Source organism: Mustela erminea, chromosome 1, assembly GCF_009829155.1.
Source record: "Mustela erminea isolate mMusErm1 chromosome 1, mMusErm1.Pri, whole genome shotgun sequence".
NCBI lineage: Eukaryota > Metazoa > Chordata > Mammalia > Carnivora > Mustelidae > Mustela > Mustela erminea.
This window is the reverse complement of record NC_045614.1, coordinates 51,682,770-51,707,724: the sequence shown is the minus strand read 5'-3', so window position 1 is coordinate 51,707,724 and position 24,955 is coordinate 51,682,770. Positions and strand designations below refer to the sequence as shown.

At 46.1% G+C, this 24,955-nt stretch overlaps 1 protein-coding gene across 1 annotated transcript in view; it reads right to left on the bottom strand.

Moving 5' to 3' along the window:
• MTMR14 (myotubularin related protein 14) overlaps positions 1-24,539 on the bottom strand; it is a 46,278-nt gene extending 21,739 nt beyond the window's left edge. The window contains 12 exon segments of the mRNA XM_032326512.1: positions 1,142-1,216; positions 1,836-1,906; positions 6,595-6,668; positions 7,963-8,085; positions 9,569-9,629; positions 9,932-10,007; positions 17,075-17,092; positions 17,094-17,150; positions 17,152-17,185; positions 22,360-22,474; positions 22,477-22,508; positions 24,228-24,539. Coding sequence (XP_032182403.1) covers positions 1,142-1,216; positions 1,836-1,906; positions 6,595-6,668; positions 7,963-8,085; positions 9,569-9,629; positions 9,932-10,007; positions 17,075-17,092; positions 17,094-17,150; positions 17,152-17,185; positions 22,360-22,474; positions 22,477-22,508; positions 24,228-24,394 — 903 coding nt within the window. The 5' untranslated portion in view covers positions 24,395-24,539.
• Between the last annotated feature and the right edge of the window lie 416 nt (positions 24,540-24,955).

The following is a 24,955-nucleotide window of genomic DNA, read 5'->3' as shown; positions in this document are numbered from 1 at the left end:
CTCTTGCAGAAGTACCTGCATAGAGAACATCTGATATCACTCTAACTCATTCGAATAGTTACGCAGTTATCAACTTTGTAATCAAGGGCTGGTGTAAAAGATAAGCACAGCCTCTGCCTTTACAGACCACTTACAGACCAGACCAGGACATAAAGCTCAAGGGGATATGGGGGCACACAGCTGCCTAATCGGTGTTCCTGGCCTCTCTGCCAGAGGGAGACCTCAAGGCTGGATGGGAACTGCCCAAACCCAGGGGCAAAAAAAGGGAGGGAAACAGATTGTTTCCTAAGTAGGCGCTGGCTTGGCCTGTCTGGCTTTAGGCTCCGTGCCAGTTTCTATGCTGAGGATGCCCAACCCATGGTTCCCCATCCTCTGGGAGCTCAGTCTACCAGAGATGGAAAAGCAGATCTCTACATCAGTGCTTACAAATCAGTGGAAAATTCCATGACAGATATGCCCAGGGTCAATGGAAATGCAGATATAGGCATCCAACCCTCTGGAGAGAGAGGAAGGGAGGTACACTGGAGAAGTCTACCTGGAGTGTACATTGGAGCTGAATCCTAAAGGCAGTGCGGCAGCCAGATAAGATGAGGTGAGACGTGGCAGTCAGGCAGAAGGAAGAGACATGGAGAAGGCAGTGGGGAGAGCAAGTCCTGACTGAGTCAAGTGACAAGGAAACTGCTGATGGCCTTTAGGTTTCTACACTGGGCTAAACATGCTTAAGACTGGGGCTCCTTCCATGGGGAGAGGGGAGAGGAGCACAGAAATAATTTTAAAGTTCCTATAATCAAACGAGGTCAGACAGCTCTGCACTTCCTCTGGCAGAACATGCATTTAAAAGGAAAAATGAAAAAAGTCACTAAAGCCCAGAGCTGGAAAAACAGACTCCATGAGGTCCTCTGGAAACAGAAGCTGCTGGTAGACATAAATCTTTGAGTGAGTCATGATCAGAAAGCTTTGATTTTCTGGGCCAAGAGCAAATCGGGAGAGAGCTAAATGGATAAGCAGCTCCTTCTTTCCTAGGCTGTGTGTGAGAGGTCACAGGGCACCTGGTATCTGCATGAAGGACTTCTGGGGCAGGCATCAGGGATCCCCTCCATCCCCCTCCCTTATCCTGCCCTGCTCCAGTCAGGCCCCTCACCTGATATTGGCTCCAGTCAATGTTCAGAGAGGAAGTCAGGAAATCAGGGATGCTCAGTGGGGCATCGACATAGTCCTGGGGGTATAAAGACACTTATGAGATGCCAAGAGGCGAGCAGGAGAAGCCATGGTGACAGGCAGGTCATAACCCTGAAGCTGTGGCCACCAAAGGCAGGCACAACATCCCTCCACAGTGCTTGCCTTCTCTGGGCCAGAAACATATGCTGCCCTCGGAGGGACAGTTTTAAAATCAAAGGGACTAGACACTGCTTCCAAGTGGAGTTTTCCAGTGGGCCAGTCTAGCGTTTGCTGCCAAAACAGACATGATGAATCTATAGTCAGCATCCAGCAGGCTCCCGTGGCCGGCTTCTGCTGACTGGGAAAGGAACAGAATGCTGGTCCCACTTTTTACGCAGATGGTAGAGCAGAGAGGAAGGATATTTCCTATCCTGTCCCTGAAAAAAAAGAAACCTTTGAAGAAAGGGATAAATTAAAAGGGGAGAGGAAAGCATATATGAGAACTTCAACATGTACACACAAAGACAAGAGGGAGGGAAAATAATGATACTCATCCATGGCAGAGAAGAGAAAGGAAAAGGTAGTTGTTTTCCCCAAAAAGACTGCAAGCTGTTCTCCATGCCCTCCCTTTGCAAAGAAATGTTAAGACCCGAGTTGATGATTGTTACTGCTCATACCTGCTTCCAGTTAAAAATGAGCCCTTCAGCCATGTAATCCCGATCCTTATATTCCTTGAAAAATTCACAGCCTGGAAAAGAAGGGCAGAGTTAAGACATCACCTTTGCTAGCCCAGTTTCCTGAGATGCCTCTCAGTGCTAAAGGACCAAAGCAGCTACCAAGTCATAAGCTTTTCCATACTGGTGGGCCCCATATGTGACCACAGCTGACACGGCTATGGACCGGCATGGACAGGGCAGAGCTAGTGCTCCTTAGGTTTCCAGTTACAAGCCTTCCTGATAAGGTACTGTCAGCCTGCAGACCTCTTTGTATCTTTCTCCATCTGGGCTCAGTGGATACTGGTCACTTCTCCCTGATTTCAGGTCCTTTGTCTTACTTGTCCCTGAAGTGCCAACGGCCAGCAAACAAAGCGTGGTTTACGATCTGAGTGTCAACAGCACTTTTCTCAGCCACCTCCCTAGTAACTGAGGATCATTCTCCCTCCTACCACCAACCTCACAGGCCTCTGGTGACATAGTGGAAAAGACCACAGACAGTGCCTGAAATGTGACAGGTGCTCAAGAGACATATCTATCTCCAAAAGACCTCGCTGAGAGGTGCTTTCCTGTCTCATTCTCTAGGAAAACTGTAAGAAACTCTGCCAGAGTAGGCCCTCAGGAATACAGAGAGGAACTGTGGAGAGAAAGGGTTTCAGCAACATTCTCGGCTTCAAATCTCAGCCTTTCACTTAGCTCTGTGACTGCAAGCAGGTAGTGTAACTTCCCTAAGCCTTGATTTTCTCATTTATGAAATGGTTAAAAATGAAACAATAACATATAAAACACTAGCAAGCACAGGTACAGATGTCTTTCAAATGACAGCCATTAGTGTTATAAATAATGGTGGCTGATTATACCATGCTGCTGCTGCTGCTGCTGCTGCAGGAAGGGCCCACACAGCCAGCCCTGCTGCTTATGGTCAACTGCTTGCCTCACAGACAATGAGGCTCACTCATCCACCATAGCACGGGGAGCATCCTGGGGCTGCTATGACCTTAAGAGTGGGAGAAGGCACTTCAACGTAGCTTCTTGAAGTTATTCTCACTTCCTCAACCAGAACCAATACAAACTTTGGAGGCCACATGCCTTTGGCCACAGGTCCAAGTCTAGTGAGGTCCCCACCCAATGGCAATAAAGAGCTATTGGAATTCTGGGGAGGGGGCCACAGGCCAAAGAAATTCACATGAAACTTCCCCAGCTACTCTTGGGCCAACCTCCCCTCCTGTGTGAGGCCACCCCAGGGAAGATAGGAAAGGTTCCTTTGGAGAAGGAGGTCTGGAAATGCAGCCCATGTCCTATATCCTGGGCTTCCATTCCACACACATTTCTGCACTCTAATCCCTCAAGGCCTCACTGCTGACTGAGAAGTCAGGAAACCATCCTCAGCTCTAACACTCCAGTCTATTCTAGGGTGCCCTCCTGGCAGAAAGAAGAAATACAAATATCAGACAGAGGCCCTGGGCTTATGAGCCCAGACTTAGAAAAGCCACCAATTATTGATCAGAGCTCCTTTGAAGGACTGTTTTTTTCCCCAAACTCGACCTGCTCAAATCAACACTGCAGGCTCAGGGCTGAGCTCCGGCCAGCCTGTGATGCAGAGGCAATTTCTTGGGAGAAATGGATAGACTTAAAATAGATTCAGTACCCAGGGAAATGCCTGACATTCATTACCTGAACAGGCTCCTGAACCCACTGAGAGACAAGAGGGATAAGACCAAAAGCGGGGGTGAAAAGAGCCACTGGCTCAAGGAAAAAACCAATCAGACTTGTGCAGCTGAGTCTTCGGCTATTTTGGTATGTTGAAGGAAGTGCTCCCAGAACACTTCTCCGTGTCAAGGGCCAGTCCAAATCCAAGTTCATCTGACAGAGTTAGAACTGAGAGCATCAGAGCACCTGGCTGGCCTCACGGTCTTCAGAGGACTCAGCTGAGATGCCATGAACAGCTACAAAGCGCGGCTCATGACTGGGGTTTCAGTAATGCGAACTGTTTCTTCTCCTTGAGAAGAAGTAATCCAGACTTGTAAAGAAATTCAAGAACATAAGCATAGCAGGTAAAAAGTGCTTCCCCATCCCCTTACCCGGATGTGTGATGGCATCTCCCCCACCTCTGGCTTTATGGTTTCTATTGATTTGGATCCTATTGATTTCCCTCCCACTAATACACACACACACACACAACTATCAGATGTAGTGCATAGAAACCTTGGGAAGAACAGGGAAAAAAATTCACAGGTTGTAGCATCTTACCATTTTGGCTATTTCCTGCTGGCCCTTTTGTGAAAGCATTTTTTCCCTTACATTGTTGACACTGACATTGTACTATACAATTCTGTGTCCTGCTTCACATCTTAAGCATATTTCTATATCAAAAAGTCTAAGCATTTTTCTATGACTATGTAATCACCATTCTGACTAATGAGAATGCTTCTTCTCATGTTCTGCTAGTATGAACAGACATCATGATGAACATGTTCAGCCCCATATTGGCTGCCTTAAGGCCTGCTGCATCACAGGGTCAACGGGTGTTAAGATTTGGGGAGTCGGGACGCCTGGGTGGCTCAGTTGGTTAAGCAGCTGCCTTCGGCTCAGGTCATGATCCCAGCGTCCTGGGATCGAGTCCCACATCGGGCTCCTTGCTCAGCAGGGAGCCTGCTTCTCCCTCTGCCTCTGCCTGCCATTCTGTCTGCCTGTGCTCGCTCTCTCCCCCTCTCTCTCTCTGATAAATAAATTAAAAAAAAAAAATTAAAAAAAAAAAAAAGATTTGGGGAGTCTTCTGGCAAGTTGCCACACTACAGCAGAAAGGATATGGTGCTACAGTTCTGGGGCAGTGGTATTCAAACTTCTAGCAAAACTATTTTTTCTAAACCAAGCTCTACTTAAAACGTAAATATAAATAAAGAAAGCGACGCGTGGTTCCTCACACAGCACTGACTCTTCTTGTTCAGCAGAGTACTTTGGCCTGCAGACCCCCAAAACATCTCCTGGGAGTTGGGAGCTGGGTCTGAAAATCTAACTGCTCCAGCATAGACACTCTGTGGGGGGGGGGGGGGGCCAGGGGCGGGGGGGGGGGCACTCTGTCACAATGTGGCTCTGAGACTGTCAAGCCCACAGCAGCAGCAGCATGGTTTGCCTCTGCCCCAGCAGCTTTCAGGAAAGAGGAACTTCCCTGAGCCTTTCCTCCCTGTGTACCCATCATTTAGCCTAGTGTTTACTGAGCATGTGTTAGGGATAAATTTGGGACTTTACCTTGAAATAAGCACCATTATCTTCATTTTTATGGAGGATGAAGCCACTGCGAGATGGGGCTGAGGTGCTTGTTCAAAGACACACAGAACTATAAGGCTGAGACTCTTGCCCTGCTCTATATGGCACTAACCATTAAGCTGGCAAAGAAGAGTGAAGAGAGATTCCAGGAGAGGCCACTACGGTAAGAGTGCCGGGCTATCAACGGTCATGGTTTGAATACCACCAGCTCACAATGGGGAGGATACCCTCTCCTGCCAGGCACTGATAACCCTGTAGTTCTAATGAGAAGACCCAGCTGTACAACAACCTGTTGTCACTGGCCAGCTTTTGCTATTAGCTCTATGGTGCCAATATAAGAGGACAAGGTCCAGCATAGGATGGAAGCCGGATGCTGATGCTGAGAAGCAGAAAAGAGATGTCAAGGAGAGAGAGAACACTTCCTGCTGTTGACAAAGTCTTGTGCTGACATTAGGGCTCTTCTGGCCTCCCTTGCTGAACAAGCAGGTATTGTCAGAAAGCTTCAATGTTACCAACTGGACTAATGTACTATCCAGTACATTCAGTACTGCCCTGGCCACAGGTCTCACACATATCAGGGCACCAGAGACAAATGCAGCTAGCTCTGTGTACACCAAAGTGTTTACAACATGGTGAGGTCACCAACGGTGTACAACTGGGGACACGGCAATCATGTTCTTCATCACCTAGGGCCTCACTTAGAGCAATTTCCATAAATAACTTGATCACCCCAAGACAGACATTCAAAGGTTCACAACCACAAAGGCCAGCGCAACATCATTAGTTGCTGACACAGAGTAGCCAGTAATGTTTTATGCTGAAATAGTATTTTATCTGCACAGAGTACTTTCACAAACATGATCCCATCTAAGCTTCACAACAAAACCTTGAGTTTAAGCATTTCCAAGTTCCAAATGACACCTGAGAAAAGCTGAGGCTTGGAGAGGTGAAGTAACTTGCTCAGGGTTATAGCAGTAGTAATACCTGAGCCAGGAGTTAATCCCTGGACCCCAAATAGAAAGTGCCTTCCAGGACAGTGTCCTACCCTAAGTGTGAAAGCTTAAAACTGAGAGCCATGGTGTCCTATGCTGATCAGCATAAGATACTCTGGGGGGGGTGGGGCACTGGGGGAGAGGGCAGATGGTGGCGCAGCATGGTGCCGGGGTCTCAGTTGGTTAAGTGTCTGACTCCCGGTTTCAGCTCGGGTCTGGATCTCAGGGTCATGAGATTGAGACCCATGTTGGGCTCAGTGCTCAGCAAGGAGTCTGCTTAGTTTCCCTCTCTCTCCCCCTCTCTCTCTCTCAAAGAAATAAAACTTTAAAACAAGACAACACAAAACATAAGATCCTCCAGGAAAGCTCTAGGATACCTATGTACCTAAGTAGAGATGGCCTCTTGAGAGCCCCCAGTCCTAGGAAACCTGTCACTAGACTAGACCCTGAAAAAAGCTCCCTACCTGGATATGGGATGGAGAGGAGAGTGAAGTCGGCATAGCGCTGGGCTTTGTCCACCTTCTCGGAGGAGGTTACACTACAAGACAGGACATAATGTGTTATGGCATCACAACACATATGCACCATTCCCCAATGAGTATTACAACAACGTAAAATGAACCTCTTGCTAAAGAAACTAGTCTTCAGAACTAGGAATGATTCCCTGTAGCAGTGCTAACTTTGAACAATTAAGAAATGTAACTTCTTGGGGGCGCCTGGGTGGCTCAGTAGGTTAAGCCTCTGCTTCAGCTCAGGTCATGATCTCAGGGTCCTGGGATCAAGCCCCACAACGGGCTCTCTGCTCTACAGGGAGCCTGCTTTCTCCTCTCTCGCTGCCTGCCTTTCTGCCTACTTATGATCTCTCTCTGTCAAGTGCGTAAATAAAATCTTAAAAAAAAAAAAAAAAAGTAAAGAAAAGAAATGTAACTTCTCTGCCCCCTACTCTAACTTATCAAGCAAGAGAGGTTACCCTCCAATTCCGTGGCACCCACAACAACCTTCCCGCTGAGTCCCACAATTGAAGGCAGCACAACCACCCCAACCCAGAGGGTGGAATGACACGACAGCAAGTAACTGAGACACTGTCCAAAGGGGGCTTCAGGGGGACTGTCGCCTCTACTGTCTTCTCCAATATTCACTGAGGACACTCCTAAACAGGGTGGACAAATGGCATCTGAAAGGGAAAGACTTAGGACATTCTGATAGATGAAGGGAATATTCAGGTATCTACACACAGCTGAGCTGTAAGGCCACAGTATGCCTTATTTTCTAAGACAACCTCAGCATAAATAACGCCAATATTATGAAAAAATAAAAAAATTGGGGGGGGGGGGACTTCTACAATCTCATCCCCTCAACCCAGCTTCCATTATTTTCAATTTTTGCCTTATCAAATATCAAGATCTGATCCATATGTAAAGTAAAAATTGGGTATATATATACTGATTTCTGTTTTTGTTTTTCTACTTGAAGGAGACTCTAATCTATCAGACGTGGTACAGAACCTGGAGCCAAGGGATGAATCTTCAAGAACATCTAAGAGGAGGAGGCAGCAGAGCACAGGTTAGAGACTCACGGCCCCTCAGTTACTTATCTCCATAACTTTGAGCAAGTTACTTAATTTCTCCGTGCTTTAGTTTCTCATTTGCAAGAGGGGCACAGTAGAACCTGCCTTGCAAGAATGTTTGAAGATACAGCTAGAAGATGTACAGAAAGCCCTCGGCACGAGGCCTGGCATGTGGCAAGCCCTTGGTAACTTTATATACCATCACTGACCTGAAGAGTGATGAACGTATCACCTCTGCCTATTTCAGGAGGTGGCCTGTACTTACTTCATGCCAAACTTCACCTTCTTGTTCTCCACCATCAGGTCACAGATGTATTTGACGGACAGGTACCGAAGCAGCTTGATGTCATAGCCTCTAACCTTATCAAAAAGATGTGTGTCGGAACTTCTGAAACAAAGAGCCGAAGGGAGAAGCTATACTGCACATTCATTCAGAGAAGTTTGAGGGGTAGGGAACGTGTTCAAGGAAGTACAGATGTCATTGGCAAGAACTTCTGTTTCCCTTCTCTGTAAGGTGGAGGGAGGGCCAAGACAGGACAGCTGGCTTCAGGGAAGGTGACTTTCTAGAGATTACCCTGCTCTCTGGGACATATTTCAAAGAGGAGCAATTTGCAGCCAGGAACTGGGAAAGAGCTTTTTGGCACTGCTTGACATTAAGCCCGAAGACTAGATAATCTGAGTTCTAAAAAGCAGCAAGCTGGTGGCTGATAGAGTCTCTGAGCTTCCATTAGAGTTTATCTTCCTCCACCCCCCCTTTTTCCCCATTTCTGACCACTTTTAGCCACATGATTTGCTCATAATGTAACAGTGAAATGCTTGTTTGGAGATGGACTTTTTAGAGCTGTTTTAGCAACTGATCATGAAATACTAGCAAGTGAATTCCCTCTACTTAGCAGGTCTAAGAAGCAAGGAGGTAAAATTTTTCCAAATCCCCCCAGGCTGTCTTTTGATCAGTCATACAGATAAAGGCAAAAGCGGAACAAATACACAGTCACCATTAATTTTTCAATGCCCACTGCTTTGCTGTCCACAGCAGTCTCCTCGCCAAGAACAGTGCATGCTATGGAACATGGCCTGGCTGAGGCAGAGGTTGTCTGATCTCAGGGGAAGAGCCAAACATTCTTGAGCACAAGCCAGGCCTGCAGCTCTTGGAACAGACAGAACTGGGCATAGTGAGATGCCTTTTCATGCACCAAACCATGATTTGGGGCAACTGATCTTACTAAGGTGCTTGTGAGCATTCCAGAGATGCCTGACACTAGTTAAAGACTTTCCACCATACAGACCATCCAAAGGAGCTTTTCCAAAATATCCTAGAGGGTCATTTTCTAAAAACGTTTGGAAAGGAGGTAGAAGAGTGTGAACCAACCCATTTCCTCCCTTTAAGGGGGCCTAAATACTTCTCTGTATCAAGTTCTATTATGGAATCAATGACAACTTGATGAATTGTGTAACATCTATAGTCTTTAGGCTTCCCCATGGGGACTACAGCCCTTGCCTTGTGCCGTGGTACCAGGTGTGCTGTATGATACCCAGCAGGCTGGCTGTCAGCATCCTGGTCACACCCTGTAACCAACAGGGCTTGAACACACAAACAGACGTCTGAGCCTTGTCTCAGACCTGCTGACCCTGGGGCTGAGAGACTGCCCAGGAGGGAGAGAGATTGCTTAGCCAGCCATTAAAATCAGCTCTGGTGAGAAGTTATGGGATGGACCTTAATGACCCTATTTCCGGGACATGGAGTTAGCAGTGGAAGGAAAGGAGCCAAAGCACTCACCTGCAACCACTGCGAACACAGTATGAAAATGCCCATCACTGGTCAGATATCCCACCCCCATACAAGCCCAGATCCATAACAATCTGGCACTGACCGAAGAGCGCAGTCCTCCTCGGTGATGTCCTCTGAATCTGCCCAGGCATCATCTGCACCCCCTGCCAGAGAAACCTGTCAGCACCAAGGCTGTTGCACAGGGCTCCACCCCCAGGGCTTCCTGACCAGGCTCCTCCCACCCCACTCTGACACCACCCCCAAGGACAGCCCTCCTCTCTTTGGCACCAGATGTCCTGTGTGCCTGGCAGTCTTCTTTACCCCAGAATCTCCTTGAGTGATGAGAGAAAGGTCCCGGTCTCCCCCCAGATTGCTCATACTCTCTACCTATGCCACTGTAGCGTGGGTGGCTATTCTCGGTATCTGGACTCTTGTTCTTAGTCAGAGGAGGTAGCTCAATATTCACCTGAGAAAATATAGTTGTAGCCAGTGCGTCCATACAGCTCCCCCCATCCAGCCAGGGTAGCCGACCTGCAAATGTGCTGGGAGAGAAACAGCATTTTCAGATGCTTTTCTGGGTTTTTTTGTGTTCTTCTTTTTCCCAGCTTTATTGAGATATAACTGACATACAAATGTCTAAGTTTAAGGTTTACAAAATGCTGATTTGATACACTTATAAATTGTAAAATCATTACCACCATTGCGTTAGTTAACAGCTCTATCACAATTATCATTTCTTTCATGTGGTAAAAACATTTAAGATCATCTCTCTTTGCAATTTTCAAGCACAGAATACAATATTAATACTATAATCACTCTGCTGTACAGGAGATCCTCAAGTTTGTACCCTCAGGCCAATGGCCAAGATGATTTTCTTAAGTGTGCACAGTTGAAGAAACGCCCAGGACTCTGCAGATTAATCTACACCCTGTCAAGGGAGCATCTCTCCCAAACAAGAGGCACCAGAATGCTACTAAGAATACCAGTCAGACTGAGGGGCTGTCCCATGTCTATGTGTGTAGGATTCGATGTTACTACGTGTGTGTTCTGGGCATGGCACTGAGACATTTACACTACCTTCTCAGTGAATTCTCAGCGAGCCCATGAGGTAGATGTGGCAGGTGGCACGCACTGCTGCCACTTCACAGAAGGCACAGGGAGGTGACATGATATGTAAGGCCATACAAGGAGGGGTAAGCTGGGATTTGATCTAGACCCATCTACCTCCAAAGCCTGTGTTAATCATCATTTGGAACTGTTCAGCACTGGGATGAGCAACCTCGGAAGCAGGAATCAATTAAGGGAGAAACCTTCGGGTTTGGTTTAGTTTTGTTCTGATTACATTACATCTCTCTCCTCAACAAGGAAATGCTGTAGTTGTAACTGAGTTTTTTTTTTTTTTTTTTCACTCTTTGCCTCATTACTTAAAGATCACTTTGAGAGCTAGACTCCTAGAAACCAGGCAACTGGACTGAACTTCAAAATCTAATTTTAAGACTGTATCTTTAGGGGCGCCTGGGTGGCTCAGTTGGTTGAGCCTCTACCTTTGGCTCAGGTCACGATCTCGGGGTCTTGGGACTGAGCCCCGCATCGGGCTCTCTGCTCGGAGGAGAGCCTGCTCCCCCCCCCACCCCCACCTGCCTCTCTATTTGTGCTCTCTCTCTCTCTGTCAAGTAAATAAATAAATAATCTTAAAAAAAAAGAAAGAAAGAAAGAATGTATCTTTAAACTGTGATGAGATCCAGTAGGGTTGGGGGCATGGGAGGAGATAGGTGGTAATGGGTAGGCCAACTAACCCAGAGTTTAAAGTCTAGGGATGGCAGTGAGGTGCCTGTGAGTTTATATTAAAGAGGAGGGCAGCTGCATGACAGAGAGGGGGGAAGTTCATTTCTCAATGGGTCACACAGACCGGCAATGTAAAGCAGGTCCCCGAAAGAGTGCAAAATACTGCCTGAGGCCTTCTTTTTCTTCTCTATCTGTTAGATAATAAGAGAAACAAGGTTTTGTTGCTACAGGAAAGGGATGTGAGTGGGCATCACCAGGTCACCTTCTAGCTCTCTTGAAGTAATGACAGCCTGGGGGAGGGGTGGATAACAGAAAAGGAACCTCCATACAACCTAAGGCAGGGTGTGATATTTTTTCAGGGCTGGGGGCAAGAAGAGATTCGTGGGAAGGTTGTCCCAGCAGCCTGTGATGTAGGATGTGGGCTGGGATTCCTGCTGGCCTGAGAAGGATGCACTCTGGTGGGAGCTGCTTAATTTTTTCTGGGTCCAAAAGCATTTTGAAAATCTGATTAAAATGATCAACTATCTCCAGAAAAAAAATGTATGCACCACAGTTAACTTACATTTTAGAGGTTCCTGGACTCTCCCAAGTCCATCCATGGACCCACCTCAAGCCCCTGTTAAGAGCTGCTCTAAGGGAACCATCCCAGGAATGGGGAGCAGGGAAGTGGAAAACTATAGCAGGGAAGTGTCAATCCCCAGGGTTAGACCTGAGAAACTCTCCCGTTAAGAGGGAAGTCTGATTTCTGACAGCAAGACAACAGAGGTGCATCAGCTTGTTTTGAGGTCCCCCAACCCCTGAAATAAATAATCAATTTTATTGGGACCAGACCAGTGGTCCGTGGGTCTTGAAGACTTCTATGCGTTTGTCAATTTTCTTCTTCAGGTTCTTTTCAGCCGGTTTCCATAGCCTCAGGAGTGGCTTTTTCTTCGAGTAATGGATCTTGGCCTTTTCCTTCCTCTGGTCCTCTAGGGTGGCTGCTACTCTCCGGTACTTCCAACCAAGCAAACTTTACTGTAGGCTTCCAATACAACCTTGGGAGCAGGGAAAAACCACCACCTGCTTTTTCTTGTCATAAGGTGGCAGGATCCCTTGAGGCGGTCCAGAACAGCCTGGCCTTACTGGGTCTTGAAGGAGCAGGAGGCCTCGCACTGTCCACCAAAAGATGCGGCAGGGCACTCAAAGTGGTAGGTGCCACAGAATGGGTTGATGTGCACCCACTTGAAGAGAAAAGTCCGGCTACTTCAACTTGTTTTCTGTAGAAACTGCCAGATACGTTGATGCCCTCACAGCACATGACTTCAAGTCTAGCCATACTTAGTTGGCCACGATGCCACCCAGCAGCCCAGAAGGTAGCCTCTGCCACTGAACAAGGGACCTGCCCCTCCGCCATCTTCAGCATCCATGTGGGAAAGCTTGTTTGAGTTTGACTGGAGTGTGTTATCATGCCCACCCATTCCCATCATCTAAGTTGCTAACACCAAATCTCACTCTTTGCATTTATTTACTTATTTATTTATTTTGTTAAATCTTTTCAGAGCAGAGACACACACTATCTTTGGCTCCTGATTTTGAGACTGTTTCTTGAACTCCTTCCTAGGTTCAGATACTTCTTTCTGTCCCAGACCTCCCATATTCCTTAGATCCGCCCCGCCTTTTTGGTAAGTCAGGCAGCAAGACATGAGCCCAGAGGACTCATGAGACTGAAAAGGCAAGCTGGCTAATTCCCCAAGTAAGGCACTAGCCTCCTCTGAAGCAAGGTCCTCAGGCAGTACCTGGCAGAAGCTCTACTGTACTACAGACTTGAACTCCTGAGACCTGCTCCTTAGCCTCATGGCTCTAAACCAGAGCCCCATCATTTCTTTCTTTAAGCTGAGCTCTTGACTGAGAAAGCAGGATGCACTGTGAATGCTCTCCATTTATCTAATTGTGAGTGGCCTCTACTTCTGCATGAGGACTACTGCTCTGTAGGATTTGCCTATCTAGTAACCAAGTTGGACACACCAATAAAAGTGGCAGACCTTTACTCTCCATCCCTTAAGGGAGTAAAAAAAAGAAAGATGACCTGTCCCAATTTTAATCATCTGAAAGTTAAATACAAGGGGTAGAAAATGGCAGAGGAGAACACCTTACCCTTAAATGCTTGAACTGAGTTTTTAAAGAATTTTGATATTATATTTTATTTAACCCAATTATATCCCAAATATTATGCCAACATATAATCACTTTAAAAATCATTAATAGTTGGGACACCTGGGTGGCTCAGTTGGTTAAGCAGCTGCCTTCGGCTCAGGTCATGATCCCAGTGTCCTGGGATCGAGTCCCACATCCGGCTCCTTGCTCCGCAGGGAGCCTGCTTCTCCCTCTCCCTCTGACTCTGCCTTCCACTCTGTCTGCCTGTGCTCGCTCTCGCCCTCTCTGACAAATAAATAAATAAAATCTTTAAAAAAATAAAAAATAAAAAATAAATCATTAATAGTTAACTTTTTTTGTACTAAATCTTTAAAATTCTATCTGTATTTTACACTTTCAGCACATCATCTCAACTAGAATGGTTTACTTTTAGCCTTTTTTTTTTTTTTTTTTTTAACTAATTAAAAAAGATTTTTAAAATTAAGTAATCTCTGTGCCCATGTGGGGCTCGAACTCATGCTGAAGTCAAGAACCACATGTTATACTGACTGAGCCAGCCAGGTGCCCATTTACTTTTAGCATTTAAAGGGGAAAAAAAGTAGCCCTGTGTTTAACAAAAAAAATTCCACATTGTTACAGCTATAATTAACTGCAGTAACATCAAACATTTAGTTCCTCAGTCGCACTAGCCATACTGAACTGAGTTTTGAAAGAAGCAAGCATTTCCTAACACACCTGCCTTCCCCAACCTAGCAGAGGTATTGCCTCTGAAGTATTGGTAATTCACACCGCTATCACCGCACTAGTTACCAAGTGCCTGCCGTGTGCCACACATCTAAGGATGAGATCCCCATTTCAAAACACAACACATTCTCCCACCTTTTCTAATCTCCCTCTCTGTTGCCTGTTCACTTGTCTGCCACTCACTGAGCTCAATGAGGACAAGGACCGCCTTATTCATCTCTGTCACCCCAGACACTCGCACAGGGCCCACTACTGCTTTATCCAAAAGCAGGAACTGAGTTTCCACTTCTAAGCCGGGTGGGTACTTTGCTAGGTGCTGGCAGGACAACAGTCAGACAAGGCCCCTGTCCTCAAAGGGATTAGGATTAGGGGAGAGAGGAAATGGCAGATATCAAACACACAATTAGAATGAAGCACATGTAGAGAGGTAAAAAGTGAGTGAACACCGATTGTGTCAGGGGAAGCCAAAAGGTATGAAATGGTATCATGCTGCCTGGACAAGAAGGTGTAAAAGGAGAAGAAAGCAGGATTAATGGGAAAGTCCTCATAAACACTTATGAATGCCAAGGACTCCTCAGAATAATTCTAACTCACTGGTCTTCCTCAGACATCAAGTGGCTTAGGGATATTTTCTCACAGGCCTGCCTAGTCTGTAAGTGAACAATCTGCCATTTAGCAACCCCACTTGTTCAGCTCTTCAGTGTGGCCCTTCTCAAACACATTCAGGAAAGTTCCCTACTTGTAGTGTACAGACAAAGGAGAAACAGCGGACCTGACAAAGCTACACAGGTGTCTCTGCTTTAAGACGTTCCAGAGCCTTTGTTAGATCAGTGTACATGTACCAATGGACTTTATGAAAGTGGGGCCTGTGGTCAAGCCAACTCAGGTACGCAGAATTTCTCATTCATGGACAGGGAATGCTTTACACAAGTGTATCCTTAAAACTACTGTTCTATGGAACACACTTGGGCAAATACTGATTTGAGTATTACCTATATGATTTCTAGTGACAAGCACTCTGCTCCACAGAGCAGTGGTCTTTAAACTGGAGTTCCAATAACTTGCAGGAACACGAAAAGTTTCCAAAGTGGGAGGGGAAAAGAAAAGCTGTAAGATGGGGCGCCTGGGTGGCTCAGTGGGTTGAAGCCTCTGCCTTCAGCTCAGGTCATGATCCCAAGGTCCTGGGATCGAGCCCAGCATCGGGCTCTCTGCTCAGCATGGAGCCTGCTTCGTCCTCTCTCTGCCTGCCTCTCTGCCTACTTGTGATCTCTGTCAGATAAATAAATAAAATCTTTAAAAAAAAAAAAAAAAGAAAAGAAAAGAAAAGCTGTAAGATGATCAGCTACAGGAACTTCCATATAAGCTCTTCCCTACAATCAACCTCTCCAAGAAAGCCTTCACTCAAGTCCCGTTTCCTAACTCCCCTTTCACATTTGCCCTTCTCCCATTTTATAGAAAGAAAGGCAAAAGGGGGCAAGCCTCATATCTCTCCTCCTTACTGCCCGGACACTCGACAACCCACACTGGGTAACCACAGCTGGATTCTGCATGTTACTGGGGCTACAGCACACATGCTCGTGTACCTGCCAACCAAAGAGAGAGAGACCGCATCTGCTCCCCTCCCATTCTCCAGGCTCTCCCTACTTTCATCTGCTCCTCACAGACTAATCCTCCTGAAAAAGCTACTTTCCTCCTGTATCTCCCTGCTCAAAAATCACACTGCTCTACTGGCAAATGCGAGCACCTTGGTCAGCATTTGGCTTCCTGTCTTCAATCCCTTCCAGTCTCTGGCCTGGCACATACCTTCCACACCAGCCAGGGAGGTGTCCTGGCCCCTTTGGTTCCTGTCTCCATGCCTTTTCCCATGCTGCACCACCTGCTAGGAACACCCTCCCCTGTCTGCCAGTGAGCGTTTCTGTTTTTCCTCCAGTGCTCTCAAGCCATGGCCTGCTCACTTAATTAGGCCACTGGTGAGTCACTCCACACTGTTGTCCAAGCTCCTCTTACACCACACCGGAGGACCCTATCTTTCAGTGTAGTAGCCTGAGGGAATTCTAGGTTCAGTTCAAATCCCAGCTCTGTTGGTAAATTTGGAAAGTTACTTACTTTGTTTCATCTGCAAAATGGGAACATCAGTTACATCAAAGGATTATAAAAAAGATAGGTAAATGAGACCACACTGGGGAGCCAAATTAACGAATGTCACTAGAGTATCAACTCCATGAAGGTAAAGATTTTTGTCTACACACTGATGTATTAGGCCTATTTAAGGCCTGAAAAATAATACACATTCAGTAAACAGTAAATTATAAGACTGAAAGAACGAACAAACAATAATGTATTAAATTACTTGATCTAATCTAGTTCATAAACCTTTGATGTAGGCATGATTATTATTCCCATTTTATAGAGAAGGACACTGAGGCCTTGTATAGGCAGGAAGTAACAGGGCCAGGATCTGAACGTAGGAAGACTGGCTCCAGAACACAGGGCTGGGTGGGACCCCTGAGTGGCTCAGTTTAAGCATCTGCCTTCCGCTCAGGTCATGACGCCAGGGTCCTGGAATGGAGCCCTGCATCAGGATCCTTGCTCAGCAGGGAGCTTGCCTCTCCCTCTGCCTGCCAGTCCCCCTGCTTGTGCTCGCTTGCTCTCTGTCTCTGACAAATAAATAAATAATCTTAAAACACACACACACACACACACACACACACACACACACAGGGTGGGGTACTCCAGTGTGACTATCCCCTGGAAGGGGAGAGACTTCCTGGAAGTTGGTATAAGAATTGGTCTGTTTCCCTGGCCTGCTTTGCACAGCACCAGGCACCCAGTAATCACCCAACACTTGGCTGGCAAACGCCGAGAAGAAGATGACCACACACTTTGCATTAAGTCAGTTACCCCAGAAGAGGGTCTCAGGGAGTGTGAGGCTATGGTATATTCTTACCTTGCCCTTGAACAGGATACACTGGACAGACAAACCGTCCTCTGCACCTGGCCGTCTTGCTACGGTTGACGAGGTCCTTGCAGCTTGCTCACCTGCACAGTGCTCTGAAACCTATGGCACAGACAAGAGGCAGGTCAGGCTGGCTTCTAAGTGGGCATTTTGTATATATGTGTGTGTGTGTGTTCACAAAGACCCCATAAGAGGTCTACAGATGTGTGCGTGAATACTCATTTGAAATTTAGGAAATGCTTTAATCCCTAAATTCTAGATCATGGATATGTTAAGCTTTTCGGGAAAAGAAAAAAAATGCTCTATTATAGGTAATAAAATTTAAGTCATCCCGATTTTAGAATCCTTAAAATGAAAAAGCAAGTGAGCTACTTTGAAGACATGGTATGTAAAATACAGAAATATACATAGCAAACTGGATGCTGACCATGTCTGGAGTGTACATTTTTTTACTCCTGGAGTAAGACGATAGGTGCCCTGGGGACCCTATGGAAATCACAGGGCCATTTTTGTGATCTTGCAGGGAGCAGGCTAAGAAGAAAGTGATAAGCTTCTGATATTTCATCAACATTCCAACTATCTTTAACAGTCCAAACAGCAAATAGGGGCAGGAATGCTGGAGCAAATGAGGTAAAAAAAAAGCAGCTATTCATGGCATGGAGAAATATAGTAGTTACTGCACTGGGTTTGGTAAGGGAGCTTCCAGAACATGAAAGAGTCAGGTTTAGAGATGAGCTCCAGCAAGTCAAAGCCATAATCAAATCAGTATACCCTAAATACAGTGGCTTTTCTTATAGACTCACCTACCAGTCCTGAGCAAAATGCCCCAAATCAGCCAGGCAGAGGTTCTGGTTGCATGAGAAAGGAGAGGCAGGAAAGTTAAAAGGGTGGGAAACTATGTAGATTAAATGAGCAGAAGAGAGGGAAGATGCTCATGTTCCCTCCTTATAAGGTTGAGCTTCTAGGTCAAGTCTTACAGGGCATTTAATTTCTTCTACATCTTAATCCTTCTAGGTATCCATATGTTCTTGCACAGGAAATACATATAAATAATTGTTTCTAAATGAGTACGTTCGGCAACTCCTACACATCTGTGGTAACTTTTTAAGTCTACCTGGATGCTGGGGCGTCTGGGTGGCTCAGTGGGTTAAGCCTCTGCCTTTAGCTCAGGTCATGATCTCAGGGCCCTGGATCGAGCCCCGCATCCGGCTCTCTACTCAGCGGGAAGCCTGCTTCCCCCTCTCCCTCTGCCTGCCTCTCTGCCTACTTGTGACCTCTGTCAAATAAATAAATAAATAAATAAATAAATAAGTCTACCTGGATGCTGTCTTTGAAAAATACTGATTTCTTAGTAGTCTTCATAGATACATTCATAAGCCACAGTTACTAAAAATATAATTACTACCAAGTGGGGAGCTGAAATTGAAGTTAAAAAGAGATTTTCAAATAAAAACCTGGACCAACGGTTTGCTAAATCTGGAAAGAGAACAAGGGGATAAAAAACAGATCTTACACTTCCATGGTATATTTTTCTGAAAGGTCTGATTTAAGATGTTACTTTTGTAGTCAATTTTTTTTTCTTTTTTTTAAGACAGGAAGAATGGCAAAAAGAGGCTGGAGTGCCTCTTCAAGGTGCCTATAGAGTGGCACTGTTCACCTAGCCATGCCCTAGGAAGTCCATGGCTCACTGAACACCAAGTTCTGCCATTTCCCCTCACTCAGTTTCTCCATGAAATAAAGACACTTCAGTACAAAATAATCTCCTAATTCAACTCAGATAGCCAGGAGAATAAAAACAGAGAGTGCACACAATACTGTCCACAGTACTCTTCCTCTGCCCTTTTGGTGGCCCCGGGCCATTTTCACAGATCTGGTCAGCATCATCTATTGCAACAGGATCTCACTTAGTCACACAAGCAGCTCCCTCTAGTTCTAAATGCCTTGAAACTGTGTTTGATTCTCCCAGGCTGAGAGCTTCCATTCGGCAACTCCATAAAACCAAGATGGAAAACATGCCAGTATTTCTGTCTAGGGGCTCTGGCAGTCTTTTAATGTGGCAGCAGGCATACTTCTGGTTAGGCTAGTTGGTGGTTTATTTTGCTAGTTCCCCTACTCAGAGAACCAATTCAGCTTCCATTCTTAGTAGTTTCCTGTTTTTATTTTTATTATTTCTTGCCTTGGGCTCTTTTTCTTACAGTGCTAAGCGCGGAGCTATGCCTGACACGATACTCAGATTTGAATGAATAAACGTAGGCTTGTGTATTTATGTTTGTCTTATTGGACTGAGCTGTTAACCTGTGGAATCTGATGCTATCTCTGGGTAGACAGTGTCAAAATAGAGCTGAATTGTAGGACACCCGCTGGTGGCTGAGAATTGGTGATGTGAGGGAACCCCTCAAACCCCTCCTGTGCTGGAATTGGGTGCAGAACTTAACCATTATCCCCCAGTGCCTCATCTGTACTTCCCCTAATTCTGGTTCTTGTTACACGGTCATTGCTTATTTACTGGTCTGTGTTATCCAAAAGACCTAAGGGCAGGGACTTCATCTCTCTGGTAGGGCTTCCACCTGGATCCACCGGGACTGCCACATGACAGCAGCTCAATGGACGCTTGTAAATAAACACATCTCTTGGCTGTTCATAGACCCCATCCAGACTTCTATTCCCAGATGATGGGCTAAACTGGGGTTGGGGGGTGGATTAACAGAACTAAACCACTTCCTGAATCCACTTCTATCCTGTGTAATGTGGTCTAATTAGTGTCCTATTAACACCAAAGCCAGGCATGTAAAGAAGCAAAAAGTTCTGTTTCTTCCCACATGCATATACTACTTTCACTTCAACTGAAAGGCACTGCCCACTCAGAATTACTTCAAGGCCTAACAAGAAGTAAAAAGTAAAAAGTAAAAAAAAAAAAAAAAAAGTTCAATAACTCCTCTAGGGTGACGAATATGCCACTGTGGCCCTGGCCTAGAAGCTGTGATCCTGCTCGTGGAAGAACTGTGACGGTGACAGACAGAAAGACAAACAGGTGCACAGAGCAGAGTGAGAAAGATTCCAATTTTAAACCCACCCTGCTTACTACTTCTGTGATCTTCATGAAAGGGCAAGTTATTTCCTGGGTTTTCACTTTCTCTTTGTTACAATGGGAGTGATACCACCTACGTCACTGGCTAGTTGCAGGACTTGAGGGAGCTAGTGTGTGAAACCCTAAACACCCGCCAAACGGTATGCCCTTGGCAAACATTCCTTTCCCTTCTTTAAGGGCTCGACTGCATCAGCACTGAGCTGGTTTCCTTCCAGGAAAAAGCTTCTGTGGGGCAACCAAGACCGAGTCCATTAATGTACTTCTACTATACGGTTGGGTGGCAGCAGCAGGGAGCTTGTGAGAAAATGCAGAAGCTCGGGCCCCACTCCAGACCTACTGAGTCAGATTTTATTTTGTCACTAAAACACAGGTGATTCACTCATAGTCTAGCTGAAGCAGCACCATCTTAACTACAGCTGAGCTTAGTATCAGAATGCCTTCAGGGCACCAACATAAAACCATCAGCCAGCACTGAAGAGGGTGGACAGGAGGGCAAGGGCAAGGAAGAAGAGATCTTTTTCAGAAACTTTATTTAAGGGCTTACAGATGCTGAGTCTACCTAATTTGGGAAGAAGTCAGGAAGAGCTAGAAACCATATATAACGGAGGTATAACAAACCCCAAATCTTTAGGGTTAGAGATCCCAGGAGTTCTTAAGTTATATGATTGAGGATATGATATAATTTCTATGATCCACATACAATTTGTTTTTCTAATCCCTTTCTTTTTCTCAGTGAACCCCACCACAACCTCATGAGATGGCACACTTCCAGAAATTACATTTTACAGATAAGGTATCCAAGGCTTAGTTCTTACACTCCTCTCATCTGGTTATTCCTCTGCTTCAAAGCCTTCTCTGGCTCCCTGTGGCCTACAGCAGTGGTCCTCAGGCTATACTGTAGGTTAAGACTCATCTAGAGAGCTCTCTAAGAATGTAGATTCTGGAAATTCTGCTTCAGCAGTCCTAAGATCTGTGATTTTAATGAATGCTCAGGGGATACTAGCACAATAAAACCACTGACACCCACAAGTCCACACTCCTTGGCCTAATGATCAAGACCATATACAAACTGGTCTTTTAGGACATGTCAGGACTGCTACTCATCCTTCCAGTTCCAGCTGAAGAGGACTTCTACCACAGGCTCTTCTAAACGCACACACTCCAAGCAGAATTAACCGTTCTCCCTGGTTTGTCTGTAGCAGCGCTTCTTAAACCTTAATGTACATATGAATCACTAGGGCATTGTGTTAGGTTGTGATTTTGATTCAGTGGCTCTGGAGCCAGAGATTCAGAATCTCTAGCTGGTTCCGGATGGGCATACTTCAACTGTGAGGGCCTGCTGCACTCATCATAATATCACATCCCAGGGCCGTGCTTTCACAGACACTGTGGACAAGAGCTCCTGGGTTCTCTTAAAATCACCAGCAAGCATGGAAACTAAGGGAACAAACTTTGAAATCAACATAAAGCATCAACTGGAGCCTCCATGCTGTGATGATTTATTAGTATCAAACAACTGCCACCATTTACTGACTACCTTTGAGTTGTATCCATATAATTCTCGTATATGACCTGTTGTTACCCAGAGAAGTACTTGGGCCTTAGGAGGGCCTCCATAAATGGTAGCTCTTACTTCTATCTTACAGTACCCACGCCAGGCTTGTAATAGCCCCACTTATCATCTGGAATTACACTAGCCACTTTTCTAAACAGAGACAGAGACTGACCAATGAGATAACCAAAAGACAAAGAGATTACATAATTTGCCCAAGTTACTCAAAGCAGTCTGACTCCAGACATCAGGCTCTTAAGCCCTATAAATGGTTAGGTGATTGTAAGATGTCAACAACAGAGCATAGCTCCCACCCCACTCTCTTAAAAAAGGGCACTAAGGTTCAGAATGGTGAGGTGTAAAGTAAGCTGTCTTAGGCTTATAAGTGAGCCCTAGGGTAGGGAAGAAACAGAAGTCCAGGATAGTGACTTCCAACCGCTCATTCTATGCCAAGGCTACTTTGTCAATCTAACTTATCAAACTCTGAATGAAACAAAAAGTCTGATAAGGTTTCCACACCTGGGGAAAATGAGTCTACCCCACCCAGTTCCCCACCCAGTTGCCAGACTTCCTGACTCTGGGGATGAGCTGTCAGAGCCTCCCAGACAGGCACCACTCTAGTTACAAGATGCTCACGTGTCTTTCTCCTTCTCAGAACTTTCATACTCCAGGAACACGATGTGCTGGGGGTAGTGGCCACAGATATCCCCATTCACATTTTGGATCACACTGTAACAGTAGTCTCGGCCAACAGCTCCAGACATCTCTTCTCAATGCGCTTCAACCTGCACAGAGGAGGAGACCTGAGCATAAAGAAGATTCTGGGATTCTGAGTATGAGAATTAGGCAGTTCGTGACCTCAGAGGTCACTGGCAATTGACATGGGCCTCTGTGATTATTATGCAATGCTAGGAAGAGACACGTTGCTGGGACACAGGCCCTAGATGTGTACTTCATTAATCTATATGCAGTATGTTTTGGGAGGTCTCTGAACCCCTCAGTGTTGCAGTGAACTGTTAAGCACTTGAAGGAAAGGGCTACAAGTTTCATTAGATTTTCAAGGCAGTCCACAATCCATAAAATATTATGAATTCTTGCTCTAGGTTAATCCATTATCTTCCCCTGGCTCCAGATTACTCCCCATTCTCTAGTCACAAATACCCAGACACTCTAGTTAGTGTAATGAGTAAAAGATGCAGACAAGGCTGTCTCCCCACACTCCATTTATTTATCAAATAAAAGGATGAACTCCCCTTAACATTGCTCGTATTTGGTTCACAATTCAGGGAAAGCTCCACTAGAAAAAAGGCATAAGACGTGTAATATCTTGAGAAATCTACAAGAGATCAGGAAGCCTGGAGAGGCTTTAAAGCTGGCTACAGTGAAAGTCAGCTATAACTTAAGACAACCCTAATCTTCAGGGGTGTAAGATGGAAGAGGGGATCAGCAAACCCTTCACAGCCACTCAAAAGACCAATGGAGAGGAAAAAACTCATAGTGGCTTAAACTAGGAATTCTCAAATTTTAAGATGCATGAATGTCATTAAGAAGCCTATTAAAAAATACAAATTTCAGGTTCCCAACCTCAGAAATTCTGACTCAGTAGAACTGGATGGGATCAAGGAACCTTTATTTTTAACAAGCATCCCAGACAATGCTGAAACAGTGGTCCTCAGGCTAAGATCTGAAAATCACTTGGCTGTTTGGAGAGTGGGGAAATCCCATCATTACTGAAGTCTTCCCTAGGTTACTCCAGAGAGTAGCAGGATGCCAACTGCAGTTATGTTCCAGCAAGTATCCCCTGGAGCCACACCAGAGTTCATGGCCCAGAACGGAAAAGAATCCCACTGGAAAGCCTGATGCTAACCTGCCAAAAGCACATGGGAATAAGAAATAGGAGGATCCGCAAGATTCCCATTTGACTGCCAAACAGTGCCTAGGGAATGGCCTTACCAGGCTGGATTGCCTTCCAGGTGTAGCAATAAGGAGACTGACGGAACTAAGACCTGCTTTGATAAAGGAATAGAGGGAGATGTGGGCTCTTTTCCTGATCTGTAGGGGAAGAAAAGAGATGGGCCTAGTCTAAAGTCACACTCACACTGTGGAAGGAAGCAACACATTCAGTCCATGTCTTGGTTCCATTCTGACTTCTGACCTAGAGCAATCATCTAGACTTTTTTTTTTTTTAAAATCATCTCAACCTGGGGGGTTTTGTACCCACAACCTGATGCACGGGAATAACACTTCTCAGCTTCCCCTCTCTACTGTCTGAACATGGACTCTCAGCTCTGATCCTTGACCTCCAAACGCCTTGTCTCAAACCAAAAGACGTCCTTTCTTGGCTCATTCGGACCTTAGTTCTTCCTTTTTCGGTTCTTGAACCCGACCCTTACTCTTTGGGACCAGACCCTGGAAACTTCCCTCTCTCCTTTCTCTGACCCCTGATCTCCGCCTTTCTTCCGTAACTTTTCAAGCCAAGGAGTTATCTTTGTGCTCATTTCAACTCCAAACTCACCTTAGAGCCGCCCGTCCCGCTGCAGTCCTTGGCCCGGTACTGAGTCCGGGAGAACTCCTCTAGCAGCTCCCCGAGCCCCGGCTCCTGCGGCGGCGGGTTGCCCGAAGAAGCCGACGGCCCCGCCGACGAGGCGGCGGCGGCCCTAGCACCCGCCATGGCCCAACCCCACGTCCCCTTCAGCACCCGAAGTCTCCCTCAGCGCGCTCCACCCCTGCCCATGGCACCTGGAGTACCGACTCCGAGTCCGGAACCTCCGGAACAGCCTCAGCCACCGCCTTCCCTTTCCACTTCCGGCCCCGCCCCACCCTACCGGATGTTTACTTCAGCCCTGACCAATCGGAGCACGGGACTCGCGCCCTGCCCCGTGATTACCGGCCCACCCCCAAATGTGGAGCGATCCAAATGGTCCGGGGAGAGGGAGCTGGGGCCACTAGCAGAGAACTCTTGCCCCGCCCCTCGGGGTTTCCCCTGGGGAAGCCGGGCTAAACCATTGGGGCTGCGGGAGGGGTGTTAGTGCAGGAACTAGGAGGAAGAAACTATGGGAAATAACCGGAGGAAGAGTGGAATAAACCATTACGGGGAGAGAAGAAGGGAACGCTTGGAGGCAACTAATTAGTGTCGGCAATCATAGTAATAATAGTAAGTAAAAATAAAACAGCATTTCATAAGGCACTTTTTTTTTTTACACTGCTCCTTACAACATCCCTATGATTATAG